The 15,241-nt window shown below is 35.7% G+C and overlaps 1 protein-coding gene and 1 long non-coding RNA gene across 2 annotated transcripts; one reads left to right on the plus strand and one right to left on the minus strand.

Annotated features, from left to right (window-relative positions):
* The first annotated feature begins 1,214 nt into the window (after positions 1-1,214).
* Positions 1,215-11,670, plus strand: LOC148998465 (uncharacterized). The gene is made up of 3 exons (XR_016163139.1): positions 1,215-1,333; positions 2,995-3,130; positions 11,544-11,670. It is a non-coding gene; the product is annotated as an uncharacterized LOC148998465 (long non-coding RNA).
* On the minus strand, positions 2,813-13,223 carry aqp9b (aquaporin 9b). The gene is made up of 6 exons (XM_039689286.2): positions 13,028-13,223; positions 11,557-11,683; positions 6,502-6,639; positions 5,642-5,760; positions 5,179-5,396; positions 2,813-3,109 (listed from the first exon to the last, which is right to left on the minus strand). The coding sequence occupies exons 1-6, from the start codon at positions 13,127-13,129 to the stop codon at positions 2,941-2,943; spliced, it is 873 nt and encodes a 290-aa protein (XP_039545220.2). The 5' UTR covers positions 13,130-13,223; the 3' UTR covers positions 2,813-2,940.
* Positions 13,224-15,241: the final 2,018 nt, after the last annotated feature.

Genomic DNA, 15,241 nt, shown 5'->3' on the forward strand with positions numbered 1-15,241 from the left:
AAGTTCACTTTCTATACGAACTAGTTCAAAGTTCAGTTCACGCATTTTAAAATGAACTAGTTCTGTTCATAGTTCTTCAAAAAATGAAGTAGTTCATAGTTATTTTTTTCCCATATGTTGCAAGCTTCTTTTTGTAAAAAAAAAAAATTATTGCCACAGCCCATATACAACCACAGACAACAATTATTTTATCGACGGGCAAAGTTTACACAGAATTGTCCCATCCTCACCGACCTCGTTTAAAGGATCATACGACGCCTCCTCGCTCGCTGCTTTGGTGGCTTATGTTGCCAGATTGGGTGTTTTTTGGCTACATATTAAAGCCTGTTTACGGTGAGTTTTAGCCGGGTTTTCGCCAGGAAGGCTCTATAGAAATCTGGCACCCTAGTGTACGAAGTTAAACTGAGAGAGCGTGCGTTCACAGATACCAGAATGAACAAGTTCACAGTAACGTTCATCAGGCAGTAATACAGTACGTTCAGTTCACGTTCGCCCAAAAGATGAACCAGTTCATGAACTATAGTTTATTGAACGCGTTCAGGCACAACACTGACCCTAAACTATAACAGTCTACTAATACGCCTTATTCACGGCAGCGCCATCTTTGATTTTTAATGTGAATGAAAGCGAGGCTGTGAGGGATAGACTTGCATCTCTTCAATGCATGGGCTGTACTGTTATTTAATGTGTTTTCGGATTGTTCTGCTCATGAAACACTGGAAATATATCTTTCCAAGAAATTTTGGTTGACAAAAAACTCCTGACAATGTAAGCTGTGGAAAATTGTAAGTAATCTAGGAGCTTTATTCAGCTTTTTACAGCGGATGCCATTGGAAACACAGTAAAAGTCTATCTCTCACAGCCTCACTTTCATACCTGTCATGGCGCTGCTCTGAATAAGGTCTATAGGCCTACTCTAATGAGTTGATTCCATCCGTCCGTCCGTCCCACCATCCGACCAGCACAATGTAGCTAATGTTTTAGTTTTATGCACATCTGCAAAGATACTGTTATTCACTGTTATAGAATCTGAGGGCATTTGAGTAAACTTGACAGAGGTCCTCATTCACCTACACCCTTGCTTTTCCTCACTAGTAAGGAAAATCAGTCAAGACTGGTGCACATTATGCAAATACTCTTCCCAACCATAATGATGTTGTTGATGATTTCCTAAATAATAATCGACTTTACATTTTTTTTTCTTTTGTGTGCAGAATGTTGCTATTATGGTTGGCTGATGAACATGCCGGATTAGCAGAAACAGAGGGCATATGCATAAATTCAGTGGACTCAGCTGATGGTGATGGTCAGATAATGATAATGATTAAATCAGGTAAGATACATTTGTTTATTTCATCTATTCCTACTACTATTTAACTTACACTGTAAAAAATATTTTCAAAATTTGTTATCACAACAATTTTTCTTTTGTCAAATCAACTTAAATAATTTATTTAGTTCAGATAACTTATTATTTTAAGTTTCTGATGATTAAATCAATCTCCTTCATTGTCAACTTAAAATTTTAAGGCAACCAGGTTACTTAATTTTTTAAGTTAAACCAACAATATTTTTTTTACAGTATAGCAGCATGTGGTCTATTCACTTATTCTGGATATGCTGAGTTGAATTGATGTTTCTCTAAGCAAATTAATTCACAAATGTAACATTTGTGGATATTTGCGAATGCCGTTATCATTATCTAAGAGGGTAAAATAGTTTTGACGTGTCTATCTTGGGGAAGGACTAAACGGACTGTGATGCAATACTGTAGAATACAGACACAATGTATCTAGGGATATTATGGTTGCTGTAGTCAAAATTCTCACACAGGAAAACAGACATGAGTTATGTATAACAGTATGTTTATTTTATGTCAGGTCTACATTAACAGAATGACAGTAAATGTCTAACATTTGGAATGTGGTAATTATTTGCAAACTGTTTCATGTATGAGAGAGTAAAAAAAAATCTGACATTGAAATTGCAATAACACAATAAAAGACAAAAATATATAATATAATCTCTTTGAATTGTACAAACTGCTATTAATTCAAGTGCCAAGAAATAAATTACTACGTTAATATTTAAAAAGAGAAAAAACATATTAAACATTTTTTCCCCAATAAACAGTAGCTACAAAATACCTATAAAGCTTCACATTAAGCTTTGCCTGAAATTTTCTTCTACATTTAACACACTGTAACATAAATACACATTGTTTTCTTCTTAAGCTTATATTTAATAGTTCATCACAGGTTTGTTTTTAGCATGCATTGCGATATTTATCCTGTTACCACATGCATGTAACCTTATCAGCAGTCATGCATGCAGTTAGTTCATATGTTCTACTGATTCGTCATCTTTGAGTAAACGGAGTGGACAGTAAAGTACCCTCTTCCTTCGTTTTAGTAAGAGAAACACATGCATCTGCTGTTATAGGGTTGTCCGATCTCTGTGAAAGTTAAGAAGAAGACATAGTAGGATTGGACAAAGGAATGAAGGACATTATAGATACAACAATCCTTGAGTAGGTCAACTCTCTCGCTGAGTCTGTACAAACCTCTGAGAAACCAGTTGGAAATCATGATTATCTCTAAATGCAATGCACCTGCATTCTTTTACTGGCAGTGGTGTGACACTTGTTGATGGTGAAGAAACTACTGATGCTTTCCATAAAATACCTGATTGTTTCTATTTGCTCCATGTTGACGTTGCTCTTTGAACATTCTCTATAGTTCTACTTCTGTTAAAAACATGAAAACGTCTAGAGAATTATGCATCATTACCACTTGCTGTCTTTCATAGCTGCTTGATTTAATGAGTGTACTTTGGCAAAAGACTCAGCAAAGAGATCTTGAGGAAAAGAAAGAGAAGAAAAGAGAGTTTCTTGCTTGATGTCTATGGTGAAGGAAAAGATACCATACTTTCCCTCTCTTTTCAGTTGACGGTGTTTAATTCATATTTGTCTTTGACGCTGTTGTCATCTTCAAGGTACTTCTCGGGTTCAGGATGGTGCAGCTCAATCATGAAGAAGTAGATCACTGCCCCAACCACACCTCCCACCATCGGCCCGACCACTGGAACCCACCACCAGCCATTTCCAGCACTGGGGACACACAACGCACAGGTGAGAATAGAGTCAGGGCTGGGAAAAATTCTGAATGTAAGAATTTGCAAAGAAAATTATTAATTAGAATTTGAAGTTTGAACTGTTTTTTAGGGCATCAAGGCTGCATTTATTTAATCAAAAATACATTAAAACAGTAATATTGTAAAATATTATACAAATAAATTAAATTTTCTTTGTTAATATATTTTAAAATGTAACGTCCTGTGATGGCAAAGTTGAATTTTCAGCATCATTACTCCAGTCTTCAGTGTGGTCACATGATCCTTCAGAAATCATTCTAAAATGATGATTCGGTGCTCAAGAAACATTTCTTTTATTATCAATGTTGAAAGTAAGTTGTGCTGCATATGATATATTTTTTTATATTCTTTGATGAATAGAAAAGGACAGACATATTTCATAACATTATAAACGTCTACTTATAATCAATTGAAAGCATTCTTGTTGAATTAAAGTATTAATTTATTTAACTTACTGACCCACTGAAACTTTTGATTGGTTGTGTATACACACATATTAGTACAAACACAGTTTTTTGAAGCAGAATGGTCTGAGAAAATGTCTTGGATCATTTGTTTGCAGATGCCACTTGGTTTGATATTTTGCATTTAATGCAATATTATTCAGACAAAAATGATTTAAGTAACCAAATATTGCACAAATTATTTTGTGGCCACTGTCTATAAATTAAATGCAAATTTATGTGGGTGTCATTTTGCATATTGGTGATTCATATCTTCTAATGTTTAAAACATGAATGGTATAAAACATTATAAATTGGGACTGGGACATATGCATTTCTTTGAAAGTTTTGATTTCTGATCAGTTGTGAATTACAACTGTAATTAAAGTGAAAGTAGACTTGATTAGGAATGTGCCTGTACATTACTGGTGTATCTGAAGTGTTGTTCTGTGGTCAGACTGATGGATGATGTCAACACTGTTTTGGTGTCTAGTCTTGCTCCTCAGACACTAATGCATTCATTGTAATCTGTGCTTAGTCTGTCACTCCAGTGCTCCCTGTCTGCAACACTCTTTCCCTCCCTCAATCCCTTGATCCTTTTATAGGCTACTGAGAACACAAATGCTCTGTGTCCTTCAACCTGCTCTACAAACACGTTGGCAAAGGTATCTGTAAACAAAGGCATAGCCACTGCATAGACACTTTGCTGAACTGAATTTATGCAATGCTCATGCTTTGAGTTGGACGACAAATTAAAGAGACAGATCGAGCACTTCCTCGCTTATTCAACTGATATGTGATTAGCTCTCCGGGGATGTCACCCTGTGTTTGTAGTTGTAAAGGGCTGAATAACAAAATATACAAAAATATTTGAATCAGAATCAGTAAATTTTAAGAGATTTGCATGAATGAGTTAAGGGCTATAGTGTTTTGGAGAAACTTTCACTTCTGAAATTTGTGATTGTAAACACAGCAGTTTTCTGTGCATATGCAATTATTTTATACAACAATTCAGAATTCTTTACTCAATCCTGTGCATGAAATCAGACTCTTTTTGCTGTTGAAGAGCAGCAAAAGAATCTCTCTCTCTCTCTCTCTGTGACAATGACCTATATAACTATGATAGCTAAAAGCAGAGTTATAGTGAAAGACGATAACGTTTTTTTCCCTTTAATAGGAAAAGTTGGAGGAATAAAATCCGTCCTGTCTTCGGTTGTGCCACTCTGAATATTTATGCAAGGAGACTGCCTCACGTACATTTTTAAAATTGCTTCAATATGCGCAGAAGAACACAAGTGCATTAAAAAATTCATTTGCTCTGTCAGAAGAATGGTGATAGGCCTTTGCACTTAAAGTCTATTTGGAGTTTCTAAAGGTACGGTGGTGGGAGGTGTGCCTCTGTTTCTCACATGCTGAATCTTGTGTCACAGGGTAACACTTCTAGGTGTATTGTGCTTTAGTACACACCCATATACAAATTACCCTATTATATGTATTATTGATGCTACGTATAAGGGAAGAAGTGGAAAATCCAAACAAACGATAACAAAGAGTATGTATATGCGGCAAAGGTTTTCAGTACCTGAACACTTCTAAGCCCCATCCTGCTATAGCGGTGAAAAGCCGTGGTCCCAAGTCTCTGGCAGGGTTGATTGGATAGCCGCAGTTCAGCGCCATGGACACTCCGATAGCCAGGATACTTAGACCAACAACCAGAGGCTCCATCCCTTTAGGTGCCCCGATATTCTTCTTATCTACTATGGCTAAAATACAGAGGACAAGGGCACCTGTGCCGATCACCTGTTTAAACAGAGACGAATGATCAGCAAAACATACTCTCATGGAAGCCGGTTTTATCTCAATGGGAAAAAAGTAAAGTCAGATGAATTTAAAAATAGGAAATAAGTTCACATTGTGCATTATGAAGTTTAAAGTGTCATTTATTAGTTTTTTTTTTTTTTTGGTAAAAAGTTTTCCACCAGTTATTTCTATGCTTATGATTTATTTTTACTGTTCTTTCCTTTTAACTCAAATATGTTACTCACCTGATCAACAAATCCATTTAACAATGAGAGACCTTCACGTGGATATGAAGCAAAGATGCCTGCTGTGGCATTTTGACCAGTAACATGCAGATGTCCCTCAGAGAAATTGGCAAAGGCACCTATGAAAAAGAGAATTTTTGTAAGGTATTTTATGCTGAAAAATGCAAATGAGTTGCTGCAAAGGATCGATTTTAACATCCAACAGCTTTTCAATGATAATATTTTAGAAATTAATTAATAGGAAGTAATTTGACGACTGTTAAAGCTACACTGTGTGATATTTACCCCCATCTAGTGGTGAAAAGGAATATGACCATCCAGTGAATATTAGTTTCTGTTCCTCTCAATTCCGATTTCGTTTTAACTCCTACGGTGGCCAAGGTAGTCCAAGATTAACATGGCTTCCAGTTCGACCTCGTCCATGAGTGTTAACTCAATCGTAAACGCGAAAGGCGGAGCTTGAATTAATGGGTGTGTCCCTCCTTGGCTAATGTACTTTCAAGATGGAGGGGCAGCATGGCGACCGACATCAGAACCCCTTACCCGTATGTATTTTCAATGGCATATTATACACTCACGAGAATACTTTATTACTTGAACGAAGTAAATATACATTAATGAGGACATATATTTTTGAAAGAACTAAGTGTTTTTAGCTAAGAATAAACTAAAAGAGTTACACAGTGTAGCTTTAAATCTAATGTCTAATCTAAATTTATCAAAGGGCAAACCAAGCCAGCCCATTTAGTTTGAGTTGTTTGTGTCTAATATATGAATGTCTCTAAGTATACTTTAGCAGACTGCCATAGAAAAGGAGTCGATAACAGAAGCAATAACATAGAAGTGCACTGAAAACTTACCATAGTACAGAGCATAGACAGCACAAGACCCAGCAAAGGCACCAAGAAATTGAGCTGCCACATAGACAGGAAATTTCTTAATTGGGAGTTTCCCCAAGACAACCATAGCCAGAGAAACAGCTGGGTTCACATGTCCACCTGCAATAAGATGCAAAAACCTTTGATGACGGCAAATTATTTGTATTGGTTTTAGTGGTCCACTATGGTGATTTTTGTATTCAGTGAAGTTTGTATAAACGCATGCTGAGTTTTTTTGTGGTACAGATTTTTGTCTAATACTATAATCCACTTTGTCATTCATTTCAAACTCACAGTTATTTGTTTTCTCTCACTGCTAGGTATATACTCTCACTTTTCCCCCTCTTAATCCAGAGAGTTCCTCATAAACACTGTCAACAAAAACTAGTCGAGGAAGTCAATGGGAATTGGGTCTGACATAATCTGGCTGAGTGTTCTGACATCACAGCAGGGCTTAGGAGTAACTCTGCTTTGACACAAGAGCGCTCAGGCCTGTAGAACTGTCTGTGACCCCATCGTACACACCGCTTACGCTCTCATGCCAGCAAAACAGAATGGAAAACGCTGGCCTTTCCTGAACCTCGTAAGCTTGAACTGATTTCTCAATTGATTGGTAGCTGATTAAATGTCAAAACGCAGCGAATCAGGACCTTTTCTGGTTTGTTCGTTTCTCTTGATTTCAGTTTTGGCCCATTATTTTCATTAAGCAGGAATCCAATATTGTTGTTTGGGTCTTTTGAACTTTGAACTCTGTAGAATCTAAAAAGCAACGTTACATTTTACACAGTAAAATGTAAATAATTTTTTGAAAACCAGAATTAAACCTTTTTCATTTACATGAATGATTACATTACAGAAATATGTTTCCATTATGTACGTCATGCAGAGTCAGTTTAAGGCTTATTAATGATGGGCCAGTGCCTACACCTGACTTCACCGTGGGACATATGCCCCAGAAAAGCTCATTAGTTCAATACTATAGTCATCATCACAGCGTGTAAGATTATTACATTCACAGTCATGTGGGCTGCTGGGCAAACCAACTTATTCATGCATAAATGCACACTTTAAACTGCAGAACTCGGGCTATATTTAACATTGCATGCATATAGATATATGTTTTGCTCACTGTACACAGTGAGAAGCGCTGGCAGCATACGATGAAGAACTGATCTGAAGCTCTTGACTTCAGTTGCATGCAACACCAAAATAACAAATGCACAATTGCACTATTCTAAAAGCCACAACTGACGGATAAATCACACGTCTTATGCCCCACAGGGCAACATTATTGTCCTTTTATTGTTTTTTTTCTTTTCTTTTTTATTATTGTTGTTAGTAGTAATTACAAATTAATACTACTACAACTAATAATAGCATTTTTGTATCTTTGTAGCTTTCCTCATGTCATCATCTGTGTGTAATTGCAATAAAAACAATATTTCTTAAACTGTAAACCTTAATAAAAGGACAATGAATAATTGTCTTAATAGTAATACTTATTATATTATGAAATAAAATATGAAATGTTTATAAAAAATAATAAAATGAATAAAAAATGATAACATGAATAAGAGGACAATTTATTATTATTGTTACATTTATTATCCAATGTTATTATTTTATGCAATGATTTTTTTTTTTTTTTAGATAACCACTTCATCTTTTTACAATGCTGGTTTGTACTTACCGTACAGCGGCGAAACTCACTGTTTAAATACCATAGTACGATGAAGAATTCAACTAGACTATTTCCCGAAACCGTATTGTTGCAAATTTGTCGTTCAACCAAGTTAGTTAATGATGTCACGCAGGCTATGGAGTAATAACTTCTTTTAACTAATTCTTTTGAGTTCAATGAATAAATGCTGGTCAGATTAATGGCAGATTTTTTTTTTTTACTTTTTTACTATGAATTAAGGACATTGCATCTGACAACTATTTCAAAGCACTGGCATAGCCTAACCTATCTCTACATCTTAGACTGGCACCTTCTTTCGTTTTTTTTTTTTTTTTTCGTTTTTTTTTTTCTTCTTTTAAACAAAACCTGATATTACATTTACTTGAATTAGCATTTGGTTCAGTAGGCTAATTAGCAAGAGGCTCTTAACAGATATTATTAGTCATTTTTGTTTGAAAGTACATTTTAGTTTGTGTAATTTTACTGTGTGATTGTACTGCACATTGGTCAACATTATGTTGTTTTAATCAATCATAGACTCTTACTTACACACTAGAGATTGCAACACAGTTGTATTTCTACTTTTTAATGTCAAATAACTCAAATCTCTTGACAAACTAAAAGAAAATGTAAATGACATTCGTATATATTCTAATTAAAAGATATTGTCCTGAATGCCAGCTTGCTTATTTTGCTCAAGATAAGGACTTCGCTTTGGCTCAATTCTCAAACGAGACTTTTTTTCCCCTCAAAACAATAAGTTTAGCTCTCTGAACAATTAGTTTCTTTTTCACATCAGACTTGAATTTTGAATGTAATAGGAATCACAATCTCATCCAATCAAGTTTGGGGAACTATATAAAGTATATTTACATGACAGCACAATCACCACCATTATTGAACATGGAAGATCATCACGACCCTGAACAGCAGCAGCTACATCAGTACTGTATAAATACATTTGTGTTTTTGTAGAAATGTTTCAACTAAAAATTCTTGTCATGGTAGAGCAATAGAAAGATATATACGAATAATAGAGTGTTTTAAAAATGAACAAGCAACTGAAAATTTTAAGTTTACATGTAACACATTTCTGCAAAAATAAACGTACAGTATAAATACAAATGTTCATTTTCTTTTTGTGTACTACAGTATTGACTTTTCCCAGTCAATTATTATTAGCTACTCTCAGAATCTGCATTTAAAAAGATAGCATAGAAAGCAGATAGTGTCAATAATAAATTGGGGAAAAAGTTAAATTTGAATAACATGGTGAAAAAAAAACCATCTAAACATTCTGGCCAGAGTGCATCACGCAATGACACTTTTTTTTGCCATTGGCCAATTTATTTATACAATAACTACGTTTTGAAGCATGAATGAAATGTTTTGGATGAGTTACTACATTTTGCAGACATGCAATAGAGTTGTGATGTTCCAGCAAACGGTTGTGACAATTGCACATTTACAGTTTCACAAGTTCACACTTACAAAAAAATGAGCCATATAGAGAACATGTATTTGGCATGCTGTCTGAGGAGAGGGCTCAGTATTTGGCCCAAACCCAAAGTACACCCCCTGTATTCCTGGCTGTGGTAGGAACCAGCCAAGAGTGAGGAGTCGGGGTGGTGGAGAGATGCTGAGGAACGTAGGTGAGACGTCTGTGTATACCGTATAGGTCTCCTCTCATGCTGATAGGACAGACATGATAATTGCTGATGACATGTTGATTGGATAGATCATTTGAACGTGCTCCTCCCAAACTTTGTTAATGAAACATCCTAGAGAATGTTAAAACTGGTTTGAAAAAGCCAAAGCGTTGAGAAAAACTGTAAGTCTGCATGTCATGCAAACAAGAAAACGTGCCAATCACAGGTCAAGAGCTGTAGTTTCGGAAAACACGGACTCATTGAACTATGCTGATAACATGCGACCGCGACCCAATGCGACTTTTAGGAAACACACCCCTGTTAAACTGTGACTCTGTGACAGCACAGTACATGTGAGAATGTCGTAAGTTGTTACTGTGACACTGGGGCCAGGGTGAGACATACTGTAAACATCTTCTGTGTGCACTCAGATTCAGAAGATATGAGTAAAAGAACAAGTGAAATATCTCCCAAAGGCTTTGGAGATAGAGAGAGAGAGAGAGAGAGAGAGTGGTTTGCATCTCAAGATCGCTTCTTCTACATACAATATATGAATGCACAACACATTAACATAGGACATGCTTTCTGGCAAGCCTAGATTCATGCTACTATTCATTCGAAAATGATGAAATTATCTGGAGTCTATTCACCTGAGAGCAGTGAGGTTAGTCTAAGTGGATCAGTGTAGTCAATTATTGCCAATAATGTTTTGACCACTTTGTCTTATTGTGTAAATGTGCTTTTATGTATGTTTTGTGTGTGTGTGTGTGTGTGTGTGTGTGTGTGGTTGCTTCTCATTTAAAGTAAATGATAAAAGAAATTCCTGGAATCCTCAGCATTATTGTAACACATTATAATAAAAGCTTCACCTCACCATAATCCTTGAGGAATTCACTTAATGAAGGCCAGACATACGTTTCCAATCTGATATATCAAACCCGACACACACCTCTTGACACTAAGCCTTATGCAAGCTTTAAGAACATGTAATTGAGCCATCATTTTCCCCCTGTCCATCTCTACAGTGTATTTTTGAGGGGGGAGAAACTTAGCGCCTCAAATACAATAAGCACATGGTTTTCCTCCTCTATTATGCCGTTCTTTAATCCTAAAATTTGTATGGAAGCACAAGTCTATTATGCACTGAAGCAAATCCACCCAAGACCCCTCTTTCTCTTTGGGGTCAAAGGTCAAGATGAAATACTCGGCATGGGGCATATTTGATCCAGCTGTCTAAGGCTTATTACTGCATGAAATGATGTTTCTGCCTCACAAGCCATTTTACTCCTTTGACCAGGTTTACAGTAGGATTTAATAAACACACATAAACTGCAAATGGAGGAATAAATTGAGCTGTAGGCTATATGTGGCAGCAGCGGTTATAGTATGGATATTGTAGTGTTGCATACGGCGAATAGGTGAGTACATCGCATGTTTGTTGAGCGTGATCAAAGATCACAAACAACTGTGAAAAACAGCCCTGATGGATAGCTAAATATGACCTTTGAAATGAAAAGATGCTTTGAACTCGGCTGTCCCATGCAGTGCCTTTTTCTCAATCAACTGAACATGTATATTTGAATAATTGAACAATTGAATTGCAAAGTTCCATTAAATTTGTGGATTATTTTTGATAGAAGACTATTTAGGTAACTGATGCAGTACGTTATCTTCTGTTCTTCTCTATTCGCCAGCGTGACGAGTTACCTGACACGCCTCCTGCCATGTAGACAGCCAGCATCACCCCTAGAGTAAAGCCAAAGTGGATGGTGAGATCTTCTCCTTGTGTGCCTCTGCTCAGGACCTTTTGGGCCACTGAACCACAACCGAACAGCTGTAAACAGGAAATGGGCAGAGAGAAGACAATTTAGGAAGACAATTAGTGGAAAAAGCTATACCACCATGCAGATAAGAAAAGCACTCTCTTGTTTGTGGAGCACTTATTCAAAACTAATTAGTATAGCAGCTTGTTCAAAAAGCTCAGTCCATTATGGTCAAGGGCGGCACCCCAAAGTAACTAAATCTGTCATGTTGAATCAAAATCTTTTCACTTAATTAACAACAGTAGAACAAGTCGGTGTATTTCATGTTTTAATAGCTAAATTTAAAAAATATATTATAAGTAAAAGAAGTTTCATGATATTAGTCATCAAATCATCAGATTGTCATTTCTGTGGTAAAATGTATTTCTTTTTAAAGTAATACTGCATGGGGCATGTTGTTAGTCTATATGGGATAAGTTGTCAAACCTGACATGACAAAATTTCAACAGTTAAACAATTATGAAACACAAACACACACACACATAAAAAGATAACATTTATTAAACATGACAGCTTGTTACAGCATCTTTCAGACTTAACTTTACAGTTAAAAAAAACACCGGTAACACTTTACAATAAGGTTCATTAGTTAACATTAGTAAATGCATTAACTAACATGAACTAACGATGAGCAATGCATTAGTTACAGTGTTTATTAATCTTTGTTAATGTTAGTTAATACAAATACAGCTGTTCATTGTGCGTTCATGTTAGTTCACAGTCCATTAACTAATGTTAACTAATACAACCTTTGATTTTAATAACGTATTAGTAAATGTTGGAATTAATATTAACTAAGATTAATAAATGCTGAAGAAGTATTGTTCACATATGTTAACTAATGTTAACTAATGAACCTTATTGTAAAGTGTTACCAAAACACCTTTATAATATAGCCTATAGCAATAATAATAAACCCATTATTATTGGAACTTTATTTTGGGAAACAGAATTGCCAAAAATGTGTTGGCACAAATTGTCAACTTTTAAAGGGTTTTGAACGAGGTGCTTAAAAACTAACATACAAAACCACTGCCAGAGAAAATGAGTGTTTGTCTACTTGGACTTTTTACACAAATCCTTATACAATAGTTACTGAAATCAAGTCCTTGACAACTTAAATGAAAGCCATATCCCATTAAATAGCCATTATAATTGATCAATAAGAAGCATAAAATAAGAAGACAGTGTTTACATCACTCCATTGAAATGAATAAATAAGTTGATAGACTGATATATATTATTAAACTAAAAAAATGTACATTACACTTGAAATATTAATTATGATGCATTTACTGTAATCAAACTGTGTTGTTAATCTCAGTTCACAAGTTCTGACAGGAAAAAAGACTTACTATTAATACGAATGTCCCCAGTAATTCTGCCAGAAACTCTCTTATGATGTCCCGCCTCAACATGCATTTGCCCCTCAATTTTCTCATCTTTTCGAGCTCCATAGTTTCCCCGCCAGTGAGATGTGATGTCCGGACAGACAGTTGAAGAGCTGAGCCCGCTGGAGTTTGAGTGTCTTAGGCTTTAACCTTCCCCGCCCCTCCTGCTGCTACTTAGATGTCATTAAACACTCTGACATGACAGGTTGGTTGTTCCTCTTTGCTCTCACTCTATCCATCCTCCTCGTGCTGAGACAAATACGAGTTCGGTCAAGAAAATATCATTAGCTACGTAACTTATTTGTTCAACTATCGTTTGCGAACTTTTGCGAAGAGACGATCGAGTTCTCTGAGAAATCAGTAGACCGAGGTTCAATAATCTTTGTTTACGGGGTGTAAAAAAATCACACATTTATAGATTTTTAATTATAATTATTAACAAGTTAGAGTTAATCGAAGCTAATAGGCTACACTACATTTCAGTTCAATAAAGTGACGCTGATTTTTTTTCTGTGGAAAAAAAAAAAATCCCAGTTTGGTAACATTTTACAATAACGTTAATTAGTAAATGCATTAACTAACATGAACTAACGATGAGCAATGCATTAGTTACAGTGTTTATTAATCTTTGTTAATGTTAGTTAATACAAATAGCTCTGTTCATTGTGCGTTCATGTTAGTTCACAGTGCATTAACTAATGTTAACTAATACAACCTTTGATTTGAATAACGTATTAGTAAATGTTGGAATTAATATTAACTAAGATTAATAAATGCTGAAGAAGTATTGTTCACATACATGTTAACTAATGTAGTTAACTTGTTAACTAATGAACCTTACTGTAAAGTGTTACCGCTATAATTTATATATATTCACACACACACACACGCAATTCATTATTATTTTTAATAATAGCCTACGTTTTTGTTTAGCTTTAACAAAAGTGTAAAAAGGACTGAGAAAAAAAGATGCAATATTTTATTGCTTTCTTTTGATGTTGACGCAATAGGCTGTGTATGTTGGCTATGTAGCCTATTTACAAGCAAACGTATATATATTTTTAAATTATCATCATTATAGTCATTTATTTGTCAATGACCTACAGCACAGGCCGTTTGTGAACTGAAAAACACACCCACAAAAAACGACAAAAACTAGGTATTTGTTTTAATTTAGTCTCTAAATATTAGTGTTTTGCATAGCCTACTTGTTATTCATTGCGCTGTATTATTCATGCAGCGCATCGTCAACTTGTAATGCATGTATTTGTCCACGGGGTGGAGCTGTTTGACAAAGTAAAAACAAAGATGGCCAGAGTACGGCGGTGGCGTCCCATGGCTGTGGTGTGAACCGAAGAAGCGATAGGATGGTAGCGGTATGTTTTGTTTGCATTAATCACTGTCACTTGTTCTGGGGTGTCGTCTTTGATGTGAGGCAGACACTGTCAGTGCTGCGAAATGAGGGGGATGTGCTGATGGAGAAAAAGCACCCCAGTGGGTTCTAACAAATTATAACACCCCGTCCCCTTCATCACAGCACTCAGTACCTTAGCATGTCACACATGATAACTATCACGCAGGCTGGCCATTAAAACAAACTAAAATAAAAAATAAAATAAGTTAGATAGTAGGCTAGGCTGGGCTGTAGTGGGCTCTAATTAAGTGTAGATGACATAACACTTTAACCTATTGGATTTTTGGATTGCAAGTCTTGCCTTTGCAAGCTATGACACAGAGAGAGACCTAAATGTTTGTTTTAAGTCCATAAGAACGGAATTTGCTAAAGCCAGTTCGATATTTTCTTAATATTCATAATTCCTTAAGTTAATAGCAGGACACAGTGTGAGAGCAAGAACATGTTTTATAACAGGGAGGGTTAAAATTATTAGGCCTATGGTTTTATAAACAATAGGCTGTTATGTAGGATTTTTCTTGAATTTGTGTTTGGCTAACTGAAGATAGTAGAGTTATAAACGCCCCACAACATCCAAGATTTCTTCGACTAGAAACCATGTCAGGCTAAGTGTGAAGGCGATTATTTGTTTTATTTATCTGCGACATAATCGTAGATGTTTTTGTCGCGATCAAGTGTCGTGTTTTCAAGAGCTTCCTTATCCAGCAGTTACATGTGTAAGTGTGAATGTCTGTGTTGGCTAATCCTTTAAACCACAAACTCTT

The sequence above is a fragment of the Pimephales promelas genome, chromosome 1, assembly GCF_988280905.1.
Source record: "Pimephales promelas chromosome 1, fPimPro1.hap1.1, whole genome shotgun sequence".
Classification (NCBI taxonomy): Eukaryota; Metazoa; Chordata; class Actinopteri; order Cypriniformes; family Leuciscidae; genus Pimephales; species Pimephales promelas.